A 24,857-nucleotide genomic window follows, 5' to 3' on the forward strand; every position below is an offset into this window, starting at 1 on the left:
AAAATATCCTAATCGGGTTTCCTGCGGAGGGTTGGCATCTCCAGCCGACCGACGATGACAGTGTAATAGTTGACAAACCCCCACAGCTCGAGTGTGAGGCGTTGCACGTGTGCCCCGAGCACGATCGCATGAGTGCAAGTCATCGGGAGGAGGTGAAGACAGTCCAGACACTGACCCAGCATCAGTATGAGTTGCTGGCCGGGTTTCGTCTTCTCCGAAGTTGCTCTGCCAAGCTGGCGAGCAAAATTGTCCATCACCCGCAGTGCTGCCTCAGCCAGCACGTTGAACTTCTCCTCCATCAGAAAGCCCAGATCGGGTACACCGCAGGTCGAATCCACCTCCCACTCCCATAACCTGATCTTGTCCCACAGAACCATCGCATCTGCCTCCAACACAGCAGCCATACCCGATATACACATGTGATGTATGACCTTTCAGTCGAACATCTGCAGCCACCTCGAATACTCCTGGGGACCCCAACGTCCATCCTGCTGCATCACAATCTGCCCATTGAGTACTGCCGGGAATTTGGGTATGTAGCTTGCGTTCAGCGTGGTTATGACACCGTCATCACGCAATGGAAACTCCGTGGCCAAAAGACCATCGAAAGGTGAAACTTTGTCCGCCCCTGTTTCACTTGATCAGAGAGAGCTTGAACATTGTAAAAGTATTTGCCTACCCATTAAAAGTGTCGATCCACCAGCGATTGCCTGGTGAGATGACGATGCACTTGGCAACGCCATAGCCCGAGAGGTTAGATCGTTGTAGCCTTGGGAGGATGACAGCCGGGCATCTCTTCCATCGCGTACTGTTCGATGAGCTTAGGAAAGAGTTTCAGATCACTTAGCACTAGGCAGAAAGACCGGGTAAAAACATACCGGAATCGTTCTGATTGGGCTGCCCCGGTGCTGATCCCGAGCCACGTCCCCGTCCTCGTCCACGTCCTCATCCTTGTCCTCGGCCATGGCCTTGGCCTCGTCTGGTAGACATCGTCTGATTCGGTAAGAATAATCAGCCTCACACAAGGCTTAGATGTACGATTCACGTACCTTCGCAGAAAAAAAAGGCGCCGCAATTCAGCGCCGATGAGCCTGCAGACGAAATGAGTGTACACTAACGTAACTACGAAATGTATGAACGCTACACAATGAAGGGAAAATGAATGAGTAATGCGTGCTAAGGCTGCACCACCTGTGAATATGGGACTTACCACTGAGAGTACCTACTTCCAATCTCCAACAGAGAAGCCAAAGACTCACGAAAATCTACAGGCCTCCGATCTTGATACAGGGGGCGCACAGCATGTGTTACGCTGGGGCGTACCATTGTCCGAGGTTCGTCGAGCAAGTACTAAGTCATTCGACGACTAAGTAGATGCGAGTCAAGAATCGAGAGTCAAGAAGATCACACAAGGACTAAGTGATAATCCCGTGTATTGAGAGGTAAAGTAACCAGATCGAGACTGGGGTTCCAGTCGACGATCTCAGCCTTATATACTAATAGTACATGCTGAGTAATACATGCCAGTAATGGCTGAGTCAGTGAGTACCCTCGCGGTGAGGGATGAGTCAGTGAGTACCCTCACAGTGAGGGATGAGCCAGTACAGGTTCTAGACTATGGTATCATGGTCTAGAGAGAGTCCAGATCGAGTCGAGAGATATCGAGACTCGAAGTCTTGGGTCAACGCGTAATCGTACAATGTAATCGAAAGAAAAAAGATAGGTACTCAATGTACCGTTGTAACATAAGCCCCTTCCTATGCCACCTTTGCCCTCAAAGGCATTCCTACGTATCTCCTGCTTCTGATGGCGTCACGCTGTTCATCGGAAACCCTTCAGTATACAATGAACCCGTTCCATCGAAGTCAGAGAATCGCGGGTCCGTTTGAGGGTCAGGGTAAGAGAACGCTATCTCGCGCGCATCGTAATTTGCGTAGAAGTCATGAGAGTGGGAACAACCTTCTATCATGTGGCCAGGTGCTTGTTTTCCACAGTAGTAGCAACGCATCCTGTTGGATAGCAACACAGGACATGCGTTTGGGTCGTGGGATGCGGGGACAGATTGACAGATTACACAAATGTAAAATGGGCAGGTATACTTCGGATGGGTATACTGTCCGCAGAACACGCACTGGGGATGTGGTCGTTGATACGCGACGTATGCTGGGATGGTTCGGTGTGGCCCAATGAGCGCTGTGGAGAAGGCGGGAGGAAACGGGGAGATGTTCCTTCCAGGCTCACTTTCTCCTGAGCCTACGAGGGTCTGAGTCGATTGATCCGAGTGTTCAGATGTTTCAGTCTGCACCGCATTTTCTGTGGTCATCGGGGATAACTCTTCGGCATGATGGTTGGGATTGTCACTAAAGTTCCACTCCGATACGTAATCTGGAGGGGGGATTGGGCGTAGAGGCCGTGCGATGGAAACACCTTTATGAGTCGCTGCTGGAGTGGAAGACGTCGAAGCGCCTTCGAACAAATTGAACGGATTCGGGGTAGGAACTGTTATGGGGTCGAAGGCGAGATGTGATGGTCGCGGTGGAGGTACGGGGGGTGTTCCCTCTCGCGGGGTCTCTGGTGGCATGTCTGTTAAAAAGGTGGGGAGGAACGGCTGCATGGCGTCTGCATCAAGCTTGACGAGTCGTTAATATGAGTTCATCTGGGCAAACATTAGAGCTAGCGTTTCCTCCTGTCGCTGGATTCTATCTCCCATGCTTAACGCTAATGCTTCCATCCTCTCCGTGTATCATCGTGTTCCTGCTATTGCATGCTGCATGGAAATAATTTCCGATTTGGCAGCTTGTTGCGAATGGATGATCCTAAGCGCATACTGCGCGTGAGAGTCGTCCAATGTGGTTAGGGCTTGAAGATATAACTCCTCATATTCTGCAAGTAGACGAACTGCCCTCGACTCGTGAAGCTCGCGGGTCGTCCAGGGCATGTCGGGTAGGGACGGCGTGGTGGCTCTAGAGCATATGGGGTTGATCGAGTCAACTACACCGACAATGAAGTCTTCTAAATCACCGACAGTTCCAATCCATCATGAGAATCGGAGATGGGCCCTAAGGTTATCTCGTATGTCATGTGCTGGTACTCCCCTAAAGTTCCTAGGGTGTGGTGAGGGAGTTGGAGAAGTTTCAGAAAAGTAGTCATCGACAATGGACTGCACTCCCGATGATGGCATAGTGGAGGTTCAGAAGCGATGAAGGTCTATGAGGGTGATTGCTGAGATATGATGCAGGTGTCGTCGCCTTTTGTATTCCTCTAGTAGTCTTCCGGCATTCATCAGATTTGCTTCGGGTTCCCATGAGTTCTCGGCAGAAGTGTATCCTTTCCACTTGACCAGATATTGGGTTCGACCGTATCTTTGTCGGTGGTTTAGGATTGCTTCGACTTCGTATTCCTCGTGTTCTTCGATAAGGTCAGGTGGTGGTCTCGTATAGTTTGGGCTGTGGATCTCTGTTTCCTTATAAGGTGATAGAAGGCTGGCGTGGAATACGGGGTGGATCCTCCATCCTCGTGGTAGGGTCAGGCGGTAATCCACAGGGCCTATACATTCTTTGATAATGAAGGGGCCTTCGCATTTTGGAGCCATCTTCCGCATCGGGTACCCGATGTTCAGGTTCTTTGTGTCTAGCCAGACCTTCTGACCTTTTGTGAAGTGTGGTGAGCCCTTCCTGATCCGTTCTGCCATATGCTGTCTTGCTAGCTCATGCATGGCTAGAGCTTCCTCTCGAATCTTCTGGAGTTCAGATAACTGAGTTTCCACCGAGGGTACATTTGTCCTAGGGAGCACCGACGGGATTCCACGTGGTTCGTATCCCATCATCATGCGGAATGGTGACATCTTCCATGCTGAATGTTCGCGTGTGTTATGGCAGAATTTGAGGTCTGGTAGTCGGTCTACCCATGACTCGGGGTTGTTACCGCAGTAGAGTCGGAGGTATACTTCTAGTTCTTGGTTAACGCGCTCTGTTTCTCCATCCGACTGAGGGTGGTAGGCGGTACTCATTGAGGACCTGATTCCTAGTATCCTGCATGGTTCTTGGAATACATGCGATGCGAATTGTGTTCCTCTATCAGAAATCAGTTTGTCTGGGAGTCCAAATCGGGAATAAACTTTTTCGTGGAAAAGCTTTGTCATTTGATCTGCTGTGACCGTCTTCAAGCAAGGGCAAAGAATTACCCCCTTCGTAAGGTCATGGTCTACCACGACCATGAGAGAGTCAAAACCACGTGATACTGGTAGGTCCGTGATGAAGTCGACGGATGAACAGGAGAATGGTAATGCATTTGGGGTTGCTGCTATTGGCATCGGGAAGGGTTTAGTGGGGTGCGTATTGATCTTCATCTGTTGGCACCCTGCACATCCTTCCACATAGGCACATACTGCAGAATAAAGTCCCGGCCACCAGAAATCGCGTCGTACAAGTTTGAGGGTTTTATAAGAACCCGGGTGTCCCATGGCCGGCGTGTCATGGTATAATTTGATAATATCACGTCGGAGAGGTTGTACTGGGGGTACATATACGCGTCCTCGGTATTGGACAAGCCTCTCAGTGATTTTCCAATCATCGAGGGCTGATTTCATTGGTGGTGGTCCTTTGTTCTGTAAGGCCTGAAGCGCATCGTGAACGACTTGATCTTTAATTGAATGTGCACGAATGTCCTGGTATAATTGTGTCAATATCGAGTGTACGAATAATACTTCTGGGAGAAGGATGTGATCTTCATTATCGTGATCCCGGTCGCCTTTTCCAAGCAAACGGGATAGGGTATCCGATTGTATCATTTGCATTCCTGGAATGTGCACCAGTTGGAGTTCAAACTGTGATAAAAAGAGACTCCATCGTGCTTGGCGTCTATTCAGCTTCTGGGCCATCCAGTAGTAGGTCAGGTTTTTGTGATCGCTGCGTATTACTATTGGATGAGGAGAGCCGTCAAGGTAATGGTGCCATCCTTCAAGGGCACGAACGATTCCTAATAGTTCCCTGTCATAGATCTCGTAGTTCCGTTTGGCTGGGTTAAACAATTTTGACAAATAGCCACATGGGTGGAGGTCTCCGTTGACGTCGGTTTGTCTTAACACTGCTCCTGTAGCCACAAGCGAGGCATCGGACTCGATGATAAAGGGTTTCGTCTTATCTGGCATGAGGAGCACGGGGGCAGAGACAAACTTTGCTTTGAGCATATTGAACGCTTGTTGGCAGTTGGGGGTCCATTCCCATATCGGTTTCTTTGTCGTCATCGTGAGATCTGTGAGTGGTCGTACTATCTCGGAATAATAATCGATGAACTTCCTGTAGAAGTTCGCAAAACCAATAAATGCGCGGACAGCTTTCACCATTGTTGGTTCTGACCAGTCCTGGATCCCTTTCAACTTGATCGGGTCCATTCCAATATGGTCCGGACATATGATCATCCCAAGGTATTCTACTTCTTGGGAGTCGAATCTGCATTTTTCCGGTTTGACGAACAGATCATTTTGCTTGAGTCGTTCTAGGACTCGAAGAGTATGCTGTCGATGTTCTTCCATGTTATTCGAGAAGATAAGGATGTCGTCCATGTAGATGATCATCCATCCTTCGTCGATCAGGTCCTTAAAGATTTCGTTCATCATTTTCTGGAACGTCGCCGGGGAGTTGCAAAGTCCGAAAAACATCACCGTTGGTTCGTATAGTCCTCGATTTGTCTTGAACGCGGCTTTCCACTGATCACCATCTTTGATCCGTACATTGTTATATCCGGATCGAAGGTCCATTTTTGTAAAATAGCGTGCTCCCTTGAGTTTGTCGAGGAGTTCTGTGATCAGAGGAAGTGGGTAGGCGTTCTTGACCGTTCCTTCATTCAAGTATCGATAATCTTGGCAAGTCCTAAGGCTCCCATCCTTTTCCTACGAAGAAGAAAGGGGATGCCATTGGCGATATCGATGGTCAAATATATCCTTTTCGTGTATTCTCATCTAGGAATTCATCGAGTGCCGTCTGCTCTTTAGGGGGTAGGGGATAAATCTTGCAGTCTTTTGGTACAAATTCTGGTTTTAAATCGATAGCATGGTCCCATGCCCGTGAGCTCGGGAACCGTTCTGCCGCTTTCTTTTTGAAGACGTCTTTGTACCCCATCAGGTAGGAGGGGATGAGCTCTTCGAGCTTCTTCTTCACTCCTCCTGCCTTTTGGATTGCTTCTTGTACCAATTCTTGCGATTTTCCGCTAGCCTTGTAGAGCAGTGTGTCTGTGCCGGTGTTACATAGCCAAGTGTTTTGTGCGATACTAAATCGCCCAGATCGCGTATCCCTCATTATCCGACCTATACAGGGTCCTGAGGTGGGTTTGTTATCACCTCGAGTTGGGCATTCAGGAGTTGCTGTATCGCCTTGCGGGTCAAAGATTGCCAGCACCGGTTCACCTTGGATATATGAGATAAGCAATTCGCTGTCCTCCAGTTCGACCCTGTAATCGTGAATTTCTAGTTCTGGGTCTCCTGGTTTAACTCAATTTTCCGGATGTTCTGGATCGTTATTTTCCCAGGATCGTCCATTATCGTCAATTGGTCCGATATAGGGGGCATTTACTGCCTTTTTGACCTTCGGTTCGTTATCTTGGACTGTTTCAACAGTGGGTTTTCTCCAATCGTAATCCAGTTCGCCGGTTTCCCAGTTAATCCGAGGGTTCATCGCCTGAAGCCATGGTAACCCGAGGATAACCTCATCCTTTCCTAGGTTGGTAACGTAGTACTGGAATACTTTTTGTTTTCTTCCAGCCTTTGTAGGTTTCCATACACAGTGCGTTGCATATCCTAACTTGTTTGGAGTACCGTCAGCATTGAGAATCCTAATTGGTTTTGGGAGTCTCTCCTGGTGGTACTTCATTCGTTCGATGAACACTTTATCCATAAACATTCCTCCAGCTCCTGAGTCCAATAGGGCGGAGATATCAGCGCTTTGACTCAGCACACCCAAAGTAATAGGAACATGTATCGATTTTCCCAGGAATTCGCATACAATTACATTGGGGTGACGAGTCGGTAATGACGGTATTGACGCTGTTACAGCCCGTCGGATCCAAAATCCGATCCTTCTAGTTTCCTGATCCAGTCGTTACGTTCCTTCTGCATCTTTCGTAACTCCTGGAGTAATTCGGAGACGTCACTGTTGGAAATGGTCGTTCTTTTGACTGATGCGGTGTCTTCTTCAACGTCTTCTATCTTTGAGGTTGAGGGTTCCCCTTTGGATTCCTCGACCTGTATCTCCTTGCGTGTTCCTGAAGTGTTTCCGGGGTTCTTTGGCTTCTTCTTAGGACAATCACGTGAGCGATGTCCTTGTTGATGGCACTCAAAGCAGAGTCCTCCTTTGATGTGCCTGTCGCGTTCTTCTTGCGACATGCGGTCGACGTCTATAGCATTAGGGTCTCGTGTGTAGATGGGTCCCTTCCTCTGTTGTTGCCCCTGCTTCTGCTGCTGTCCGCTAGGGCAACTGTTCTGGAATTTTGTATACATCTGCATTGACTTGGTTTGGTTGTCAATTTCAACCGCCTTCTTGTACCACCCTTCCATATCGGTGGGGAGTGGGTTGACATTCATGATTCGCTCGAGAAGTCGGCGGGATAGTCCAAGTTTAAAGTAATGGAGGCATGCTGGGTATTCCGTGATTTTGGCCTTTTTCATAAGTACCAGCAATGAGTTAACGTAATCCTGTACTTCTCCCGTCTGACGAAGGGATTCAAGGTCTTTCAACGCCGATCCCATGGGATCGGTCTCTTGGAATGCCTTGTTAAAGTCAATGACCCATGCGTCGAAGGTTCCGTAGTCCTTTAGCTTTCCTAGGTCGTCGGTGTGGTCATCGTACTATGTTTCAGCCCATGCTTCGGCCGTTCCTCCTCTCATGAAGGACATCGCGAATGCAATTTTCTTCTTATTGCTATTGTAGATTTCATCATTGATGTCGACATACGTCTGAACCCTTTGCAGAAATATCTTTGTCTTGCTCGTATCTCCCGACAAAGGTTCAGGTTGGGAGATTTTGAGCTCGGTTGGCTTTGGTGTTGTCATCGTGGGAAATGGATTCGAGACGATGTGTCTGTGGGCCGGGATCGCAGAAAAGGCTGCTGCAGGTATAAGCTGCACGGGGATTGGTGCAGGGGTTGCTGTCTCCGCTTCTGGTCCTGCTTCCAATTCCGCTTCTGATTCTGTTGCTGCCTCTGCTGCTGCTGCTGCTAATAGGTGTCCTGGGGTTATTTTGTCAACTCCTCGTTGTATTTCTGCTGGGTCGAGTAGTTGGTTAACATTTCATCTTGCTTCAGTGTAAATCGCGAAGCGCTCTGCTTCGTTTGGATAGTCTCTGGCGAATTCTTCAAAGATTCTTCAGTAGGTTGCTTCGTCCGATGCAAGCCTCCAACCCGGTCTTCCTTCTCTGATAGTCGGGAGGGCTCTGAATTCTCTCGATGATGAGCCTCGGTGGATTGGATGTCCTAGGTTTTCGTCCCACCTTATCGACGAAGGTCGAGGGCACGAAAATTCTTCTAGTCCTCGAAAATCCAGCGCGTCAATGTTTTCCTAACCTTTCCGCACCCCGGGTAACTCGCCCTGCTAGGTGTTTATCGGCTAAGGTTCGTCGGGTTTCTGTAAACGTAGTTCTGCTCTAAACCTGAAAAGGTTGAGCGGTATCGGATAGTCTCGATCTTATGTTACACTGGGGCGTACCACTTGTCCGAGGTTCGTTGAGCAAGTACTAAGTCATTCGACGACTAAGTAGATGCGAGTCAAGAATCGAGAGTCAAGAAGATCACACAAGGACTAAGTGATAATCCCGTGTATTGAGAGGTAAAGTAACCAGATCGAGACTGGGGTTCCAGTCGACGATCTCAGCCTTATATACTAATAGTACATGCTGAGTAATACATGCCAGTAATGGCTGAGTCAGTGAGTACCCTCACAGTGAGGGATGAGCCAGTACATGTTCTAGACTATGGTATCATGGTCTAGAGAGAGTCCAGATCGAGTCGAGAGATATCGAGACTCGAAGTCTCGGGTCAACGCGTAATCGTACAATGTAATCGAAAGAAAAAAGATAGGTACTCAATGTACCGTTATAACAGCATGCTCGAACGTGCACCGGTCTTGAGTTCTTGGGAATCCCAGCCAGGCAAAGAGAGAAGTCTCTCTTCGCACGTAGCTGTCATCCTCAGTGGCATTCAAGAGGCGTATGCCTCTCGTTCGCACTCTGGCTTTGAGGGAAAGAAGATCTTCAAGAAATTAGAATGTGAGATGAAACTCACAGAAGGGAGGAGGGTAGGGACGATGAACGATAATCGATGAAGGTAGGATGATCCTTGTTGATCCCTCTGAGTTCGGAGTCCGCCAGTCCGAGGCCTTTCGGGCTCTGAATGTGGATGGAAGAGGACCACCCACTCACCATCCAATTTGAATCTCCGCCCAGATTCGATTGTCAGTGCTGGCAACTTCCTCCTTCTAAGTCCAACAGCCTCAAGTCCCAGCCACCTCAGACTCAAGTTCAAGCTCTTTCCTCAAGCCTCTCTTCCTCCCTCCACCTCTTCAAGCACCCTGGTGCTCCGATGGCCATACGGCCATCGTGAGACCTCGGTTGGTGTCCGCTCCCGCTGGTATCACCAGCGGTTGAGTGGACACAGCAAATTCGAGGGCTTGCATGCCGACAATGGAGCTATAGCCGTGGTATGTATATTTTCGTAGTGTATCCTCTTCTGCTCGCTCTTCACATTTAGGTCACCACTATCCTTCATGGCCTTCCGTTGCTTTGGCCCTCAAGATGTCCTTCATTTCCTGGTAAGTCTTTTGCTATTCATCATCGATCTCCCTCACTTACTCTGGCACTGAGGTGGCTTGCTCGCGGGCTCACGGGCTCTAGGTATATTCTTCCACACGTGTGCAGTCCCTACGCAATGATGTAGCAGTTGTGGCAGATCACGCATCCATTTTTCGTTAGCTTCTCGATCAGTAGAGTTCATGCCCATGCGGAGGCGATCTGTCAAGATCGGGACGGTGTGGGTTAGTGTATGTAAGGTATCATAGAAGTACACCAGCATTTTGTGGGCCAGGGTACCGCTGTCCTCGGCGCATGCATTGTAAGTTCCTCTCGCTCTGCGAAATTCTCATCCTCTTATCACATCGGCAGCTCACTACCTCCATGACTCGACGAGCGGGCACGGCGAAGGGAATTACATTCCACGCATCTCGTCGTAAAGTGGCCATCGTGTCGAAGAAGATGGAGATGGATGATAAGGGCCGACATTTTCTCGCTAATACCCAAGTTCGATACACCCCTGAGTCCCCTGCCAAAAAGAGGAAGGTTTCGTGTGACAGCGAAGAGGGCGTAGCAGACGCAGGGCCATCAGAGGTACAAACCGCTGAGCCTGACATTGTGATGCATGAAGGATCTCCAAAACAGCCTGCAGCTACGACGGGACAGGTCAAGGTAAGCTGCATCTTCCATATTCCCACTCCGAGTTCTTAGTCTTTGCAGAATTGGGTTTCCAGGGTACTAGCGGAGTGGACGCCACGCCTCCATGACCTTCTCACTGACCTTCTGTCCGCGGAAGCTCATTTGAACATTCCCGGTCTGTGTGCATGTGGCGGCCCTTCAGTTGCACGATGCCGCGACTGCTTTCAAGGCACTGTGTTCTGTGGGGCATGTATCTCGAAGGCCCATCGTCACGATCCTTTCCATTGGATCGATCTATGGAATGGCGAGTTCTTCGAGAAAGTCAACATGGGGATGTTTGGATATATTCTTTACCTTGGGCATCATGGGCAGCCCTGTCCAGACTTGGTCGACCGTCTGAAACCATCGAAATTTGTAGTCATGCATAACGGGATTCACAAGCTTGCGGTGCATTGGTGCCATTGCGCTGGAGCGCCAGAGCGCATCTTGCAAATGTTGCATGCCAGATTATTCCCCACCACTTTAGATCACCCGGAAAGCGCATTCACCGTGGTGCTGCTGAAGGAGTGGCACATGCATGCCCTAACGTCGAAGAAGGGGGTGTACGACTACATGTACGCCATCAGACACCTCACCAACAATTCCGCGCCGCACACTGTCAAGGTACGCATGTGTATTGATGAACGTCGATAGTCGCTGACTGAACGTTGCAGAATCAATACAAAGAATTTAACATTGTTAGTCAAATTTGGCGTTATATCACCATGATGAAGCGTAGTGGCAACTTCCATGGGATGGCCCTTCCGAATCGCGACCCTCAATCTCTCACCGTGCCATGCTTTACATGTCCATGGCCAGGCATGAATATGCCTCAAGATTGGAGGCAGACCCCAGCAGTGTTCGCATGAGTCTAAATTTATTATTTATCGTGTGTCAAGTTCTCAAGTTCGTGCTAGATATATTCATACCTGTGAGCTCAGTGGCGATGGCAATCACGGCTTACAGAAGAAACGAAAACACGATGACCTGAACGACGTTAGTTTGGGTTTGGGACAAGGGTATTTCGTGCATCCAGACAAGATGAGTGAGTACATGGACTCTATTGAGGCCGAACCGGCTGTGAGTACTCAGCCACTATGAGCAGGAGTGCTCTAATGGAAGATGTAGCCCGAGACTTGTAGTGGTTTCAAAGTTGCGCGAGCGCAACGCCCAGGCAAATTCTGCAACCTCGACGTGAGCGGCGTCATTGCTGTCATATGCATACGCCATGGGTGTTTCCGACCGGCGGCCATGGTGGATTTACAAAAGGGAGAACGGTGCGTTTTGACGCAACATCTCGTGCTCAGCGATTGACACAGCAGTAGGTTTGGCCACATGGACTTTGCCCTTGCAGGGGCTCTGGCAGGCCTCGAGGAACTGCAACATATTATATTCACCTACGACGTCGCCTGCATCTACAAGATCAACATCCTCAAATGCTTTGGTGCGCATTTTCCTCAACTCGTGCCCCTACTTGACCGGATACAGATGCTGCTACCGAAAATGCACATGCTTGCCCACAAAGAAGCGTGTCAGGTGCTGTATGTGCTCTGCTACACGTGGGGCACTGGACTTATGCACGGAGAGAGTGTCGAGCATCCATGGGCTGAGCACAACCAGGCTGGCCTCAGTACGTGTGAGATGGGAGCGGGACATCGTCATGATGCTCTGAACGACATCCACAATTATTGGAATTGGCGAAAGGTGGAGAACGTCGGTGAGTTTCTCACTGTTGTAGTTTATATAATCATGCCGACTTAGTGACCCTAACGAACTGTAATAGGAGCATTTCTCACACGCAAAGTCAACGAAGCGTTCAAAGGCCAAGAAGAGAAGACTCAACTGTACGATGCATTGACCGAAGTCGCCGGTGTGGAGAAAGTGTCGACGTGGCAGTGGATGGATGTCGACCCGAAGCAGAAGGGGAAGCAGGTGGAGAGTGTGTACTTACTAAACGATGGTAAAGGTGAGTTATTGTTATTTTCCCAGCGCTGTTGGGTGTGCTTAACATGTCTTAGTGCCTACCACTGGGCATGCTTATCAAGAGCTCACGAAGATGGAGATCCAGCCGCGAGATGGACAGATGGATCTTGCAGTGGGCAAGGCACCATCAGGTGCCATGCAGTTCCTGAAGACCGCTCTGCAGCTTGAGCAGAGGCAGTACGTCAGCCCTCCGTCTTACGATGTTATATGTCTCACGTTCACACAGGTTGGCACTGGAATCTCACCTAGCGAAGCACAAGGATGGCGACAACATTTCCATTAGTGAATCGGCGAGTCTGGAAGCAGAACGGCGGGGCTTGCGACGTGATATAGATAAGTGGCGTCACCAGCAAGTGACGTTCATGCCGAAGGTTGAGTTGCCAGATGCAGAGGATGTGGAGGACGACGAAGATGACGAAATGCACGGAAGACCGGAATCTGAGGCGCTGGCACTCCCCTCCAACTTCAGCGGCAGCGAGCACCAGACGTTTGGATTAGAAATTCTCGCCACCTTCGAGAGACGCATCCGGATGGGGCAGGCATACAACCTACTCAGTGCCATCAAGGAATCACTACAGCATCAAGGCGCATTTCTCAGCAACAAGACTAAGCATGCGCGGGGACAGAAGGACAACACTCGAGCCCAGAGGATGATCCAGAGCGCGGCCGAGCACACACGAAGTCTCATGCGGCGATACAACCACAATCGACAAAGGTTGATTGACCTCGGGATGGATGATGGTGACTCACCCTTACGCACGATCAACCTCAAGAAGGACCTAACTATCAAAAATGTACGTGTTGCGCGCTCGCTCGGGGATAGCAAGGAAGTGCGTGCGTGGTTCTGGAATGTAGCTCCCCCTGGAGCGACAGCTCAAGATGTTGCAGCTTGGGCTGTCGAAGGTACGCTGATCTCTCTCAGATGATACAGTGCGAAATTCATTAACCGTTTGTGGCACCAACAGTGGAACAAGTTGAATGGTTCCAAGCTAGCGCCGAGAAAGCGCGTCACAACGAAGAGGTCAACAAACTGCACAAAGAGTTTCAATGAACGATACGTGCTTGGCGGCGTATGAACGAAGCATGGCAGACTGTGAGGGAGAAGGAGAACATCGAGAGAGGTGCTCAAGCCTATGCAAGGAAGAAGGCAAAGATGTTTGGAAGGATGGCTGCAGGGTGCGAGGGGACTTTTAGGAAATCGAGGAGGGATCCAGATGGGGAGAAACTCGACTATAGTCAGGTGCATTGTCGGCTGATGTCAGGATGTGCAAAGAGTGCTTACCTGTCCAACAAACCTCAAGGGGGATGCTACTGCCATGGGTAGTAAGAGCAAGCGCAGATGAAGCAGTGCAGCTGTGTGGACTTATACTAACACCGACATTCTTCTTCATGCGAGCATTGAACTATAATTTTACATATTTGTTTTCTTTCCTGTAGCTTTGAGATAATCCACCTTCTCTCGACTTTTGTGAGGGGAAGGTGGATCATCTATGTTGCTAAGACATGATCCAATGTACATAGAGTTGACTCAACAAGTGGATCATCCAGAGATGATCTTAAGATGATCTTCATTGAGATGATCTTAGCTGAGATAATCCAAGTCAAGATAATCTTAATTGGACTTCGGATAATCTTGCACAGGATAATCCCACCTGAGGTACTCACACTGAAGATAATCTAGTCCACACTGGCGAGAGATAATCATTGGATGATCCTGCTTAAGATAATCTCAGACAAGATCATCATAAGATCATCCATATGGGACTGCTTAGTTAGGGGGAAGTTAATCCTTTTTCCGTGCTTATTAGCACTAAAGATTATCCTCGATAACTGACATCACTGAGGCATGTGGGTGTGCATGTGCATGGGATGAGCCCGCGGCGGGATTGGTGAGTGCAGATGGGGGGAGGGCGATGGACTGCAGGGGGCGCGAGCCTGAGCGTGAGCCAAAGTGCGATCGTGTGCTGGGGGCAGAGGATGAAGACATGGTCGGTGAGCTCAGGGCAGACTTGAGTGAAGATGCCAAACATGAGGAGGGAGGGATGCTTGTGGGTGGTCGAGGACCAGGCCTGGCAGGGCAAAAAAAAGTCTTGAAGCTTGAATATTGAATATTGAACGCGGGCATGGACTTCAGATTTTACGAAGTTCACCGGCACGTGACTTTCTAAAATGAACTTCACATTTTCTGGAGCCTCCAGAAAACTTGTTGCTGGTACCATATCAATGACTGCAAGGGCCATGAGGTGCAGCCTCCTCCCTGTCTCTGCTTCGTGTTTGTTTCAATGTTTTATTTAACCACTACTCCCTTCAGATCTGGTTTCCATCCACTACACGGTGCATCAGCACCATGCTCATCTACATTCAAGCCCAGCTCACTCCTCACCTCCACCCTCTCCTGACACTCCTCCTCCCTTGTCTGACTTACTGTACTGCAGGAGCGACCGAGCATGATAAACTTCAAATTTCGCTCTGTTTTAACGACCTCATGCGACTTTTCACACGGTTTGTTCTTTGATCTCTCTTATTCTGATTTGATAATGACATTTCCTGCTGTCTATATTGACGAGCATGCTACAAAAACTCACAAAATGCACAGCACACTGCCTCTCTTGTCTCGCACGCAGCCCACCATGCCTTTGACAGCTACACCCCTGTGCCCACCATCTGCCTGACCTCCGCTACTCCATCCATGAGAGCCGATGCAAGCACATCCTTCTTCACCATCGCACCATTTGTGTTGTCTCCTCTTGCCCCGTGGGCTGATTCAGAGGCCCCGCAGAAGTGGCTCGTCCTGAAGAAGTCCAAACTGGGGCTGCTCGGGAGTGGGAAGATGAAAGAGCGGGTGAACAAAGACTTGTTGGATGTCGTGCACTGCGTTGGTGGGACAGTGTCCACAGGGCGGAGTGGGTTCAAGATCTACATAGATTACAATGAGGACCCAGATATCGGGGAGATCATGGTGGCAAAGAAGAAGAAGTCGCGGCTGGGCCTGGATGGCATGACGTGGGGCGCATTGGGCGAGGTGACGAACATCCCAGCAGTAAAGGAGCAGAAACCTAAGCCCGCACCCGTTGAGAATTTACTGAAGGTGAAGGGGGACGAGAACCAGAAGTGGTGGAGCATCAGAAGGGGGCACAAAGACTTGAAGGAGAAGGCAAAGGCCAAGGAGAGCGAATGCCAGAAATTGCAAGTTCATTCCAAGAGTAGGCTCCTCGTTTTCTGCATGTCTTGAATTACTTATTGATCTTTGCACAGCACCAGAGCCCGAGATATCTGTTGACACGTGTGCGTGGTTCAATTCGTTGGACTCAGACATCGTGCTGTCAGGTTCTGTGAGTCAGGAATGGCTGTGACAGCCTTCACCAATGCCAATCCCATTGCATGCTCCATCACCGCTGACAGCAGGAACCATGCTCTCCGCTGTCTCATCAGACCCCTCCTGCACCACAAATGGTCTCCTTGCACCAGAGCCCCCTGCACGCAGTTCTGTTGTGCTCCATGCCATCCAGTCAATGCACTCCCTGACATGCATGGCAAGTTGGGCACAACTAACCAATACAAATAATGACATTCAGCATATCTCATTCTCAATGCAAATGGCCGGCCATCTTCGATCCTATCAAGTGGGTCATCTCTGTGCCCTCCATCCACAATTTCAGGTGGATCGACGATATCAGGCCATTCAGGTCACTCCTTGTCAAGCTTGGTCATATTGGTTCGCTGGGACGAGGAGTGCATTCACTCTTCCAAAGAGTTGCAATGAAAGGGGAGAAGGAGCCGGCGAGAACAGGAGGGTGGGAATACCAGGCGCGAATCTCAGCCTATTCAGTCATGTTTGTGAACTGGACTCCCATTTACCCTGACATTGTCATAAACTGGACAGCCAGCGAATGTCGGCCCATCGGTCTGTGTAAGGAGTTGTAAGCGATCGGCTCATGGCGAGAAAGGGAATGCTGGAGCGATCGGCCCACCGCCATAGGAGTATTTCTGAGTGATCAGCCCACTGCCATGATGCTACTATTATATAGGCATGGGCCCACCACCACGGTGATAGTTCTGAGCGATTGGCCCACTGCCATAGGTGTATTTTTGAGCGATCGGCTGACCACCACTAGGGCTATTATACAGCCATCGGCTCACCGCCATAGGTAGTGTTCTGAGTGATGGGCCCACCACCATAGGTATATTTCTGAGCGATGGGCCCACCGCCATAGGTAGTGTTCTGAGCGATGGGCCCATCACCGTAGGTACATTTCTGAGCGATGGGCCCACCGCTGTAGGTACATTTCTGAGCGATGGGCCCACCGCCATAGGTACATTTCTGACAATGAGCCCACCGCCACTGGGGCTATTATACAGCCATCGGACAACCACCATAGGTAGTGTTCTGAGCGATCGGCCCACCGCCATAGGTATATTTCTGAGCGATCGGCCCACTGCCATGGTGCTATTATACAGCCATCAGCCCACCGCCACTGTGGTAGTACTGAGCGATCAGCCAACTACCAGAGGGTAAGTTCTGAGTCATCGGCCGACCACCTCGGGGCTACTATACAGCCATCGGCCCACCGCCATAGGTAGTGTTCTGAGCAATGGGTGTTATTCTGAGCAGTAGGCCCACCGCCATAGGGGTACTTCTGAGTAGTGGGCCCATCACCATAATGCTATTATTTAGCAATGGGCCCACCACCATAGGGGTACTTCTGGGCAGTGGGGCCCATCACCATAATGCTATTATTTACTGATGGGCTCACCGCCATAGGGGTACCTCTGAGCAGTGGGCTCACCGACATGGTGTTATTAGTCAGTGATTGGTTGACCATCATAATACTGGCAGTGCCTGGACTCAGCAAGACACCTAATCGCTAACCTGACACTACATCTCTGGTGGAGTTTTTACAACATGGAGTCCTGCCTGAAACTTATCGTAGCTGTCGTATAGAGTGCAGTGCCACCATTTTATGAGTTTCTGATATATGGTGAGCCATGGCTTTACATTCTGGTGATGGTGAGACTCAATTTGCCAAAAAGTCGCCAACCTGGCTCTCCTTCTCTGGCGAAGTTTGTTAAACTTGGAGGACTGTCTGAAACTTGTAGAAGAGGATTTATAAAGGGCAGTGCTGCCATTTTAGACTTCCTGGGTATATGGAGAGCCATGGCTTTACATTCTGATGATGGCGAGACTTAACTAGTAAAAAACTCGCTAACCTGGCTCTTCTTCTCTGGTGCAGTTTGTTAAACTTGGATGACTGTCTGAAACTTGTAGTAGAGGATTTATGAAGTTAAATTCCATCATTTTAGGAGTTTCTAGTATATGGCGAGCGAAAACTGGGGCAGGAATTAGCACAGAACCCCAATGCAATGTCAAGGCTTAAAGTTGAATGTAAACTGCAGGTTGGTTGAGGCTCTATGGCAAGAATTTTGTCTTTCTAGATTTTGCAGCAACTCTCTTTTCAAGCTTTATAAGCTTGGACCTTGGATTTTGCGATGCTAGACAATACTGCAATGATGGCAAGTGCACAACAAGCACTATGCGAATGACAGATTTGGGTCACTCGCACTGCAGGAAATAAGACCTGTGCTAGGGTTTGCACACATTTTCCTGCGAGAAATGTTGATTATGCTCATTTGGCATAACTTCAGATGACTAGTTGGGCCAGCCATCCTATGGTGTTCTTCTCCTCAGTTCAAATTTCCTTATTCAGTAATTCTTGCTGAAAAGGGTAGGTCTCATAAAACATATGTCACATGATTACAAAAACATGCTGTTAGGATAAGGGAGCGAGAACACCATAGCAATGGATGGTTTTAGAAGCCTGAGGATTCTCTAATCAAAAAATTAACCAGCCAGGTGCCCTCAATTGGTGGCTGCAGGAAGGGCTCGTAAAATATTGTCAAAATCATTTCTTGCACAGGGACATGTGCATACAAGGAGACACAGGAAAATTGCTCCCTTGTGTCATTACACTTACTCCAAAAAAAAGGGAGACACAGGAAGTCTCCGCAAAAGGAATAATTTTGCTAGTCGTTGATGGAGCTTTTTTACAGCCTCCTACATGCTTGGAGTGCTGGCCTTTTTTTCTGTTTATGTCACTTCTCCGTGCTCGGACTATACTATAAATATTTAGGTAATTCAGCAGAGATGTTTGCAGCCTGAAAAGGCGGCACAGCGAGGTGCCGTGGCCCGGGCATAGTTCTGACACTTTCATTTTTGGTAAGTTCTCGTGCTTCCCATTAGCTGCCTGAAAGTTGAGAGTTGTGCTCCTCAGGCCTTACACAGGATGCATAACCCCTTTTTTCCTAAGGAAATAACTTGGGAAAATGGGTGGAAATCAACAAAGTTATACTGCGAGAAAAATATGAGGAAAAACCATGTAAAAGAACAAAGCATTTCCACAGTTTTTCCACTGAAAGTAAGTTGGTCACTAAATATGGTAATTTTGTCCGAGTTTTGGCATGTCCTGTCATGTCCTGTCATGTTCAGTTGCCTGATATGGTAGGCAACTTATTTTGTAACGAGTCGGTTCTGACGACTGTTACACGTTATAGACTGCTTACTACTTACCTAAGCAAGTTGCTTTATATCCTTTACACTCACCATCTAACTGTATCTACACTCAGTCTTAGCTACCTTTGGCTATATATTGAGTCCACTGCAGCCCTTGTGAGTCTAAGGATCTAGGCTCCTTACACTTTTTTGCAGTCTCAGAATTACTGCTGAAATTTTGCTATGACTGTCTACTACTGGCTGGATAGGCAGGAGTGCTCCTTGTGCCCTGCACATCATTCATACTTGGCAACACCCCTCAGGACCTCTGAAATCAAGGTCCTCACCAGCGACATAAGTCGTGTTGCTGACACGCTGTGAGGGTGGGTCGAGGTGAACAACCTCACTCACTGGCTCACCATTATGGATTGGCTCATGGAGTGACACCTCCACCTTGCTACCCTCCATGAACACTGCTTGCGAAAATGGCCTCACCACCATCAAATGCATGCACCGCTGTCTCGATGCCCTCGCAGAACGCTTGAAAGCTGCTGTCACCTGCACGACATTCAACGTGGCATGGACATATCACCTGTTGTAGATACAATTTTGTGTCGTCCTTTCACTCCTTCGTACTTGGTTTCCTAATCGGGCACAAATGCTCGCATAGTGTACACGCTCGCTTCACGTTCCACTTTCCTCAGTCCTTTTACTATCGACATCGGACTGAGGGTAAGCTACATTCCTTACTATACATTAGTTACTCATACTGATCTACTTATAGGACTGATAAGTCTGAGTCTAGGTAGATAATTAGTCCTTTTGCTATCGACATCGGACTGAGGGACTGACAAGTCCGAGTCTAGTCTTCAACAGGTTACAAGCCCCGAGAGGCAGCTAGAATGCACACTCGACTCGCCAGCTGAACCTCTCGCTGATATGCTCCCAGACCTCCTGACCTCTGAAAACATATTTTCCAGTGATCACTCAGACCTCACTACTCTATGCCTTAGCCTCTGAGATGCATCCGACTCTTTTGGGACACTCTGCAAACTTTTGCGACTTCGCACGACTTTATTCGACTTTGCTCAATTCCTCGCGACTTCTCTCTGAGGTCCAACATTCTTTCATCACTCATATGCCACTCTTGTATCTCCCCACTGTTGGATACCACTTACCCATTGTCCTTTGGTCTCATCCGAGGTGCCCTGGCCAATTTCCTTCCAAGTCTGTACTTCCACGATGTCGCGCCGATGTGCTGGTTTGTCGTGCTGATGTGCTAGTTTGTCATGCTGATGTGCTGGTTTGTCGCGCCAACTTATCAGTGTCGCTCGATGGTCGCACCCTTTTGTTTTGCAAATCCCATTCCCTTTATCGTTCGACCTTCTCCCTCAAGACTCCTACCTTCATGCTGGACCGGAGATGCTGTTAGAGTGTTCTATGTGGTTCAGGACAAGTAGCATATGTTTTCTTTCGATTTCCCTCTACTTTATCATTTTTCTCCATCGCTAATGTACAACATTCACCTCCCCACTCACTTTACCTATTTTTCCATTGGTCCTAGACCATTGCGACTCTTTCCGATGTCAGGATCCATCTTCTGACATTTTGCGACTTCTGCATTTTCTCTCCCTTTTTCCCCCTCTATAAATACCTGCTGTATCTACGTTGATTATCATCGAAGACCAGTAGGAGACTTCCCCCTTCACTTCAGATCACCGAGAAACTGCGTTTACTGCGATAGCGACTTTAAACTGTGATATGTGACTGCGACATAGTGAGACTGTGATACTTCAAGACTGTGTATGCAACTGTGATAGCAAACTGCAACACTGCGATAGCGACATAGTGACATAGCGATATACCACCTGCGTTAGTCTTACTCCGACTTTTGTGTTAGACTGACTGCAACTTCATTGAGACAGCGAATACTGCATTTTCCCATAGTGTTCTACCTCCACAGATAGTTCCCTTTACCCTTGCGATTTAGTTCACCTTCGCCTACAAGTTTGGCGATTGCGTCGGACTTTCGCGACTTCATCGTAGATTGTGGCCCGACTTCACATTTACATTGCGAGCCCTCGTTTCTTTACAGGTTGCATCCCCCTTTGGCTTAGGTCGAGGTTCTGGGACTCACTTGCATTATTTTACAGTTGCAATGCCCTTCCCTCTCACACAGATCACCCTGCTTCTTCATCATTGTCATTTATGATAGATAATCTTTTTCGCTAATAAGTAGTGATTTTGGATAAGAATTGTGACTAATAAGCAGAGATAAGAATTGTGTCTAAGAAGCAGAGATAATCTTTCAGATCATCCTGAGATAATCCAAAGATTATTTGAAGGATCATCTGAGGATTATCTCCAAAAAATTGACATCAGCCAGGATTGAACTCTCAATCTCATTGTAAATCACATGACATGTTTTTGACTTATGCTTTAGACCACTAGACCATTCAGCCTTGCAAGTTATAAACCTTATATAAAATATGTGACCTTCATTTTCAAAAGTGACTTGGTCAAATTCTAGCTTTCAAAAGACAGTAAGTGAGAAACTCTAAAATCAACTATAGATAAAGATAGTTTTAAAGCTTGTAGTGTTCATGTAATGACTTAAAGAGTCATTACAGCATGCTACTAATACAATTTAGCTGAAATTTTTCTAATTTTTTAGCAAAACAAGTTTACATATAACTAACATTTTAAGAAGCTGGTTGTTAATCCTCTATTACAACAGCTCATATAAGTCTACTAAACAGTGAATCAGTACTAACAGATAGAAAATAAATCTTTATAATTTATAACAGACCATGTCCTATTAGACCAAGAATACTTACATCTTGTTATAGACTATTATAATATCATCTGAGATTACAAGGCATTATACAAATGCTACAAGCTTTAAAACTATCTTTATCTATAGTTGATTTTAGAGTTTCTCACTTACTGTCTTTTGAAAGCTAGAATTTGACTAAGTCACTTTTGAAAAAGAAGGTCACATATTTTATATAAGGTTTATAACTTGCAAGGCTGAATGGTCTAGTGGTCTAAAGCATAAGTTAAAACCATGTCATGTGATTTACAATGAGATTGAGAGTTTAATCCTGGCTGATGTCAATTTTTTGGAGATAATCCTCAGATGATCCTTCAAATAATCTTTGGATTATCTCAGGATGATCTGAAAGATTATCTCTGCTTATTAGTCACAATTCTTATCCAAAATCACTGCTTATAAGCACAAAGATTATCTTTATATCAGGAAGGCTCGAGTAGACATGTAGCCACAAATAGACACCAGACATATATTTTGCTGTGATCATTGCATGATCTCAAGGGCTTATCACTCTGTACTGTTCAACAATGCCGTTCAGTGGGAGGGCAATATAGATGGCAGTTTCATATCCCAGTGTTATGTAAATACACTAGACAAGATACAGACAGAGGTCAGTGGATGTAGAGTAGCGGGAGGAGGAGAGGGGACTACGGGATGCCCATCGGGCGCAGGAGAGGTGGAGGGTTATCTACACCCGCTGTACCGAAGTTCACCAGACATTCTGCTGGGCAGGCTGCAATGGTTTTTTTGATGTCCGATATATTGACTTTCGGCAGCCTCCGAGGTCCGCCTCGGAACGGCACAGCACGATCGTCTGGCTTGCGAGACTATGCTTTCGGCAGAGTTGCGGTAGACTAGTAGACGCTGACGCGAGCGCTAGAGCCTAAACCCGTCGACTTGCCACCACGCCTTCAACATCGCTCAAAGGGCGTCAGATCTAGCAAAACACAGCAATCGATTGTAAGTAAGTGAATTCAGGTAGTACCGTGGTAGACTCATGGATCAGCCTCAAGACAAGGAAGACAGTCGTTCCTTGTTATAGAGTATCGCGGTAGTTGTGGCAAGGAATCGAGCTTAAAGGATTGAACAGAATTCTTCCAACTGTATGTTCTCATCTGTGTGGTGGTGCACCGTACTGATACTTCCTACTGTCGAACATTTTTGAGTGTCTTTATCATGCCACTGATTTCTCTCAATGACGACGTCCTGGAGTACATCATCTCCTTCGTCTCGCCTTCAGACGCTCTCCGACTTGCGAAAACTTGTCGTCGTGCCTACGCTGCAGCAATCCCACAAAGTCATTCTCATATCGCAATTACCACTCCGCAGAAATTGGCCAGGTTCTGTAACTTCATGCTTGCCGATAGCCCTCGTCGTCCATCCTGTCTCGAAGCCATTACATTAAGAGACTCAGCGTTCCGATTTTCAACAGCAGGACAAATGTGTCCGGACTATTCTTCTACTTCTCAACTCTCCGAAGTGCTTCGCCATGCGAGCGCTTTGCAGTCCCTGACGCTATATCATCTGGAAAAGGTGCTCGAAATCGAGCCGTCGCTGAAAGACGTGCTGGCCGCCCTTACACGCCTTAAGAATGTTTCCTTCTTCCAATCAGGCTCTCAGTCTTTTGATCTACTGTCGCGACTGGCCAGCCGTCCTCGATACCTCGAAATCGGTGGAAAGGGAAGGGTGCTACAGCGTGCGCCTGCTGGTCTTCTGGCTCCACTGGCTACCTCGCTCGGTATCCTGAAGTTGTGGTCTTCCGCTACTCTCCTCGACACGGTTGATAGGAACTGCAGATTCTTTCGGGTCCACACTTTGGTGATAAATGAGCAACGCTCGTTGTCCCGCCTTGCGCATCTATTTCCAAATGTTCGATCTCTCCACCTCCTGCATATAGGACCTACCAGCGTCACTTGGGATGGCCTACCGCAGTGGAATCTCCTTGATCACGTCGAGATCTACACCGCCGCTCCATTCTCCGGTCATGTCCGGCGACTTGAGATCGAATTCGGCTCAAGTCTCAGCCCGGTCCTCGACGATGTCTATCGGATGCTGCGAAACACTTCTCCAGTGGTGCTCTGCGTTGGCCTGGAGCCTACGCTATTTTTGCAGCTTCCAGAACTGGCACCTCACTTGAAGTATTTGCAGCTTACGGACATAGAGGCAGTGGGCGCAGAGCCCGAAGTCTACGTCGAGAGGAGCCTGGCAAGTGCCTTACTTCAGTCAATGCATCTTAGCATTTCTGACCACGTATCACAGCAAAATATCGCGCAGGGGCTCAGCGCGCTCCCTCTCGTCGGCCTGCTGCTGCGCTACGCCACACATTGGGAAGGCAACCGGTGCATCGGCGCTGATAGCCTGCTGCAGTTGGCGCAGGAAGTGGCAGCACGCATATCCACGTTAGAGTACGTTGGCTTTGATGGGCGCAACACATACATGCAGCAGACCCTGCCGCTAGCGTACTCATGGTTCTGCGTTGGATCACGGGCGGATGGGAGCCCTAGCATGGAGTTACTCTCCCAGCGGGAGGGCTGCAAGACTGAGGAGCATTTGCTCGCCCTGGATTCTGCGCAGTGACCTTGGCCTCGTCGTCGCACCCTCGGAGTGTATCCAAGACATTGCCTGAGATAGTTCATGATGCAAGAACCACAGGACCATCAAGGACTGTCATGAAACCGTCGAATTCGGATCTCCTCCATCGACTCTCAACAACATTAATCTCCCCTCATGTACCTGCTGATTCCGCGTTCCTTTGTCGTCCCGTGCTGGACAGATGTATGGCGATTCGATTGGTAGGCGGGTGTATGCTCCATCTGATTGTTTCGCGGACGAGAGTCCAGGACTGTCGGACGTCGTCCCCTCCTCGCGACCCAAGTCATTTGGTACCACTAGCATGCGCATTCCACCCAAATTATTGTCGCACGTAACTCTTACCACCTCGCATCTAGACTCGACAGCCGAGTGGATCGACAAATCAACTTATAGTCGACGCCCGAGGCGGCCATATTACTAACTCGGTGTTCGAAAGCGCTAGTGGTCGGCGCACATCAGTTATGTCCGCCCACTCCGTTGTCAGACAGTGGCAGATGCGGCGGACGTTGAT

General features: G+C 48.5%; 10 protein-coding genes across 10 annotated transcripts; 3 read left to right on the forward strand and 7 right to left on the reverse strand.

Annotated features, from left to right (window-relative positions):
* Positions 1-8: 8 nt before the first annotated feature.
* SCP_1601380 (hypothetical protein) lies at positions 9-404 on the reverse strand (the record flags this gene model as incomplete). The annotated part of the gene is made up of 1 exon (XM_027764588.1): positions 9-404. The coding sequence occupies one exon, from the start codon at positions 402-404 to the stop codon at positions 9-11; it is 396 nt and encodes a 131-aa protein (XP_027620389.1).
* Positions 405-754: 350 nt separating this feature from the next.
* On the reverse strand, positions 755-1,326 carry SCP_1601390 (hypothetical protein; the record flags this gene model as incomplete). The annotated part of the gene is made up of 4 exons (XM_027764589.1): positions 755-820; positions 879-993; positions 1,050-1,091; positions 1,211-1,326. 4 exons carry the CDS (start codon positions 1,324-1,326, stop codon positions 755-757), a joined length of 339 nt encoding a protein of 112 aa, XP_027620390.1.
* Positions 1,327-2,070: 744 nt separating this feature from the next.
* On the reverse strand, positions 2,071-2,614 carry SCP_1601400 (hypothetical protein; the record flags this gene model as incomplete). Its single annotated transcript, XM_027764590.1, has 2 exons — positions 2,071-2,253; positions 2,306-2,614. The coding sequence occupies 2 exons, from the start codon at positions 2,612-2,614 to the stop codon at positions 2,071-2,073; spliced, it is 492 nt and encodes a 163-aa protein (XP_027620391.1).
* Positions 2,615-3,190: 576 nt separating this feature from the next.
* Positions 3,191-4,009, reverse strand: SCP_1601410 (Transposon Tf2-12 polyprotein; the record flags this gene model as incomplete). The annotated part of the gene is made up of 1 exon (XM_027764591.1): positions 3,191-4,009. One exon carries the CDS (start codon positions 4,007-4,009, stop codon positions 3,191-3,193), a length of 819 nt encoding a protein of 272 aa, XP_027620392.1.
* Positions 4,010-4,859: 850 nt separating this feature from the next.
* On the reverse strand, positions 4,860-5,758 carry SCP_1601420 (hypothetical protein; the record flags this gene model as incomplete). Its single annotated transcript, XM_027764592.1, has 2 exons — positions 4,860-4,907; positions 4,973-5,758. The coding sequence occupies 2 exons, from the start codon at positions 5,756-5,758 to the stop codon at positions 4,860-4,862; spliced, it is 834 nt and encodes a 277-aa protein (XP_027620393.1).
* A 172-nt stretch (positions 5,759-5,930) lies between these two features.
* SCP_1601430 (hypothetical protein) lies at positions 5,931-6,296 on the reverse strand (the record flags this gene model as incomplete). The annotated part of the gene is made up of 1 exon (XM_027764593.1): positions 5,931-6,296. One exon carries the CDS (start codon positions 6,294-6,296, stop codon positions 5,931-5,933), a length of 366 nt encoding a protein of 121 aa, XP_027620394.1.
* Positions 6,297-7,042: 746 nt separating this feature from the next.
* SCP_1601440 (hypothetical protein) lies at positions 7,043-7,741 on the reverse strand (the record flags this gene model as incomplete). The annotated part of the gene is made up of 1 exon (XM_027764594.1): positions 7,043-7,741. One exon carries the CDS (start codon positions 7,739-7,741, stop codon positions 7,043-7,045), a length of 699 nt encoding a protein of 232 aa, XP_027620395.1.
* Positions 7,742-10,157: 2,416 nt separating this feature from the next.
* SCP_1601450 (hypothetical protein) lies at positions 10,158-13,485 on the forward strand (the record flags this gene model as incomplete). Its single annotated transcript, XM_027764595.1, has 11 exons — positions 10,158-10,445; positions 10,494-10,587; positions 10,642-11,075; positions 11,126-11,310; positions 11,369-11,531; positions 11,580-11,728; positions 11,777-12,168; positions 12,235-12,417; positions 12,470-12,611; positions 12,661-13,337; positions 13,400-13,485. 11 exons carry the CDS (start codon positions 10,158-10,160, stop codon positions 13,483-13,485), a joined length of 2,793 nt encoding a protein of 930 aa, XP_027620396.1.
* Positions 13,486-15,123: 1,638 nt separating this feature from the next.
* SCP_1601460 (hypothetical protein) lies at positions 15,124-15,787 on the forward strand (the record flags this gene model as incomplete). Its single annotated transcript, XM_027764596.1, has 2 exons — positions 15,124-15,637; positions 15,690-15,787. The coding sequence occupies 2 exons, from the start codon at positions 15,124-15,126 to the stop codon at positions 15,785-15,787; spliced, it is 612 nt and encodes a 203-aa protein (XP_027620397.1).
* Positions 15,788-22,930: 7,143 nt separating this feature from the next.
* On the forward strand, positions 22,931-24,331 carry SCP_1601470 (hypothetical protein; the record flags this gene model as incomplete). Its single annotated transcript, XM_027764597.1, has 2 exons — positions 22,931-23,959; positions 24,014-24,331. The coding sequence occupies 2 exons, from the start codon at positions 22,931-22,933 to the stop codon at positions 24,329-24,331; spliced, it is 1,347 nt and encodes a 448-aa protein (XP_027620398.1).
* Positions 24,332-24,857: the final 526 nt, after the last annotated feature.

This window comes from Sparassis crispa (genome assembly GCF_003851025.1).
Source record: "Sparassis crispa DNA, contig_000015F, whole genome shotgun sequence".
Lineage (NCBI taxonomy): Eukaryota > Fungi > Basidiomycota > Agaricomycetes > Polyporales > Sparassidaceae > Sparassis > Sparassis crispa.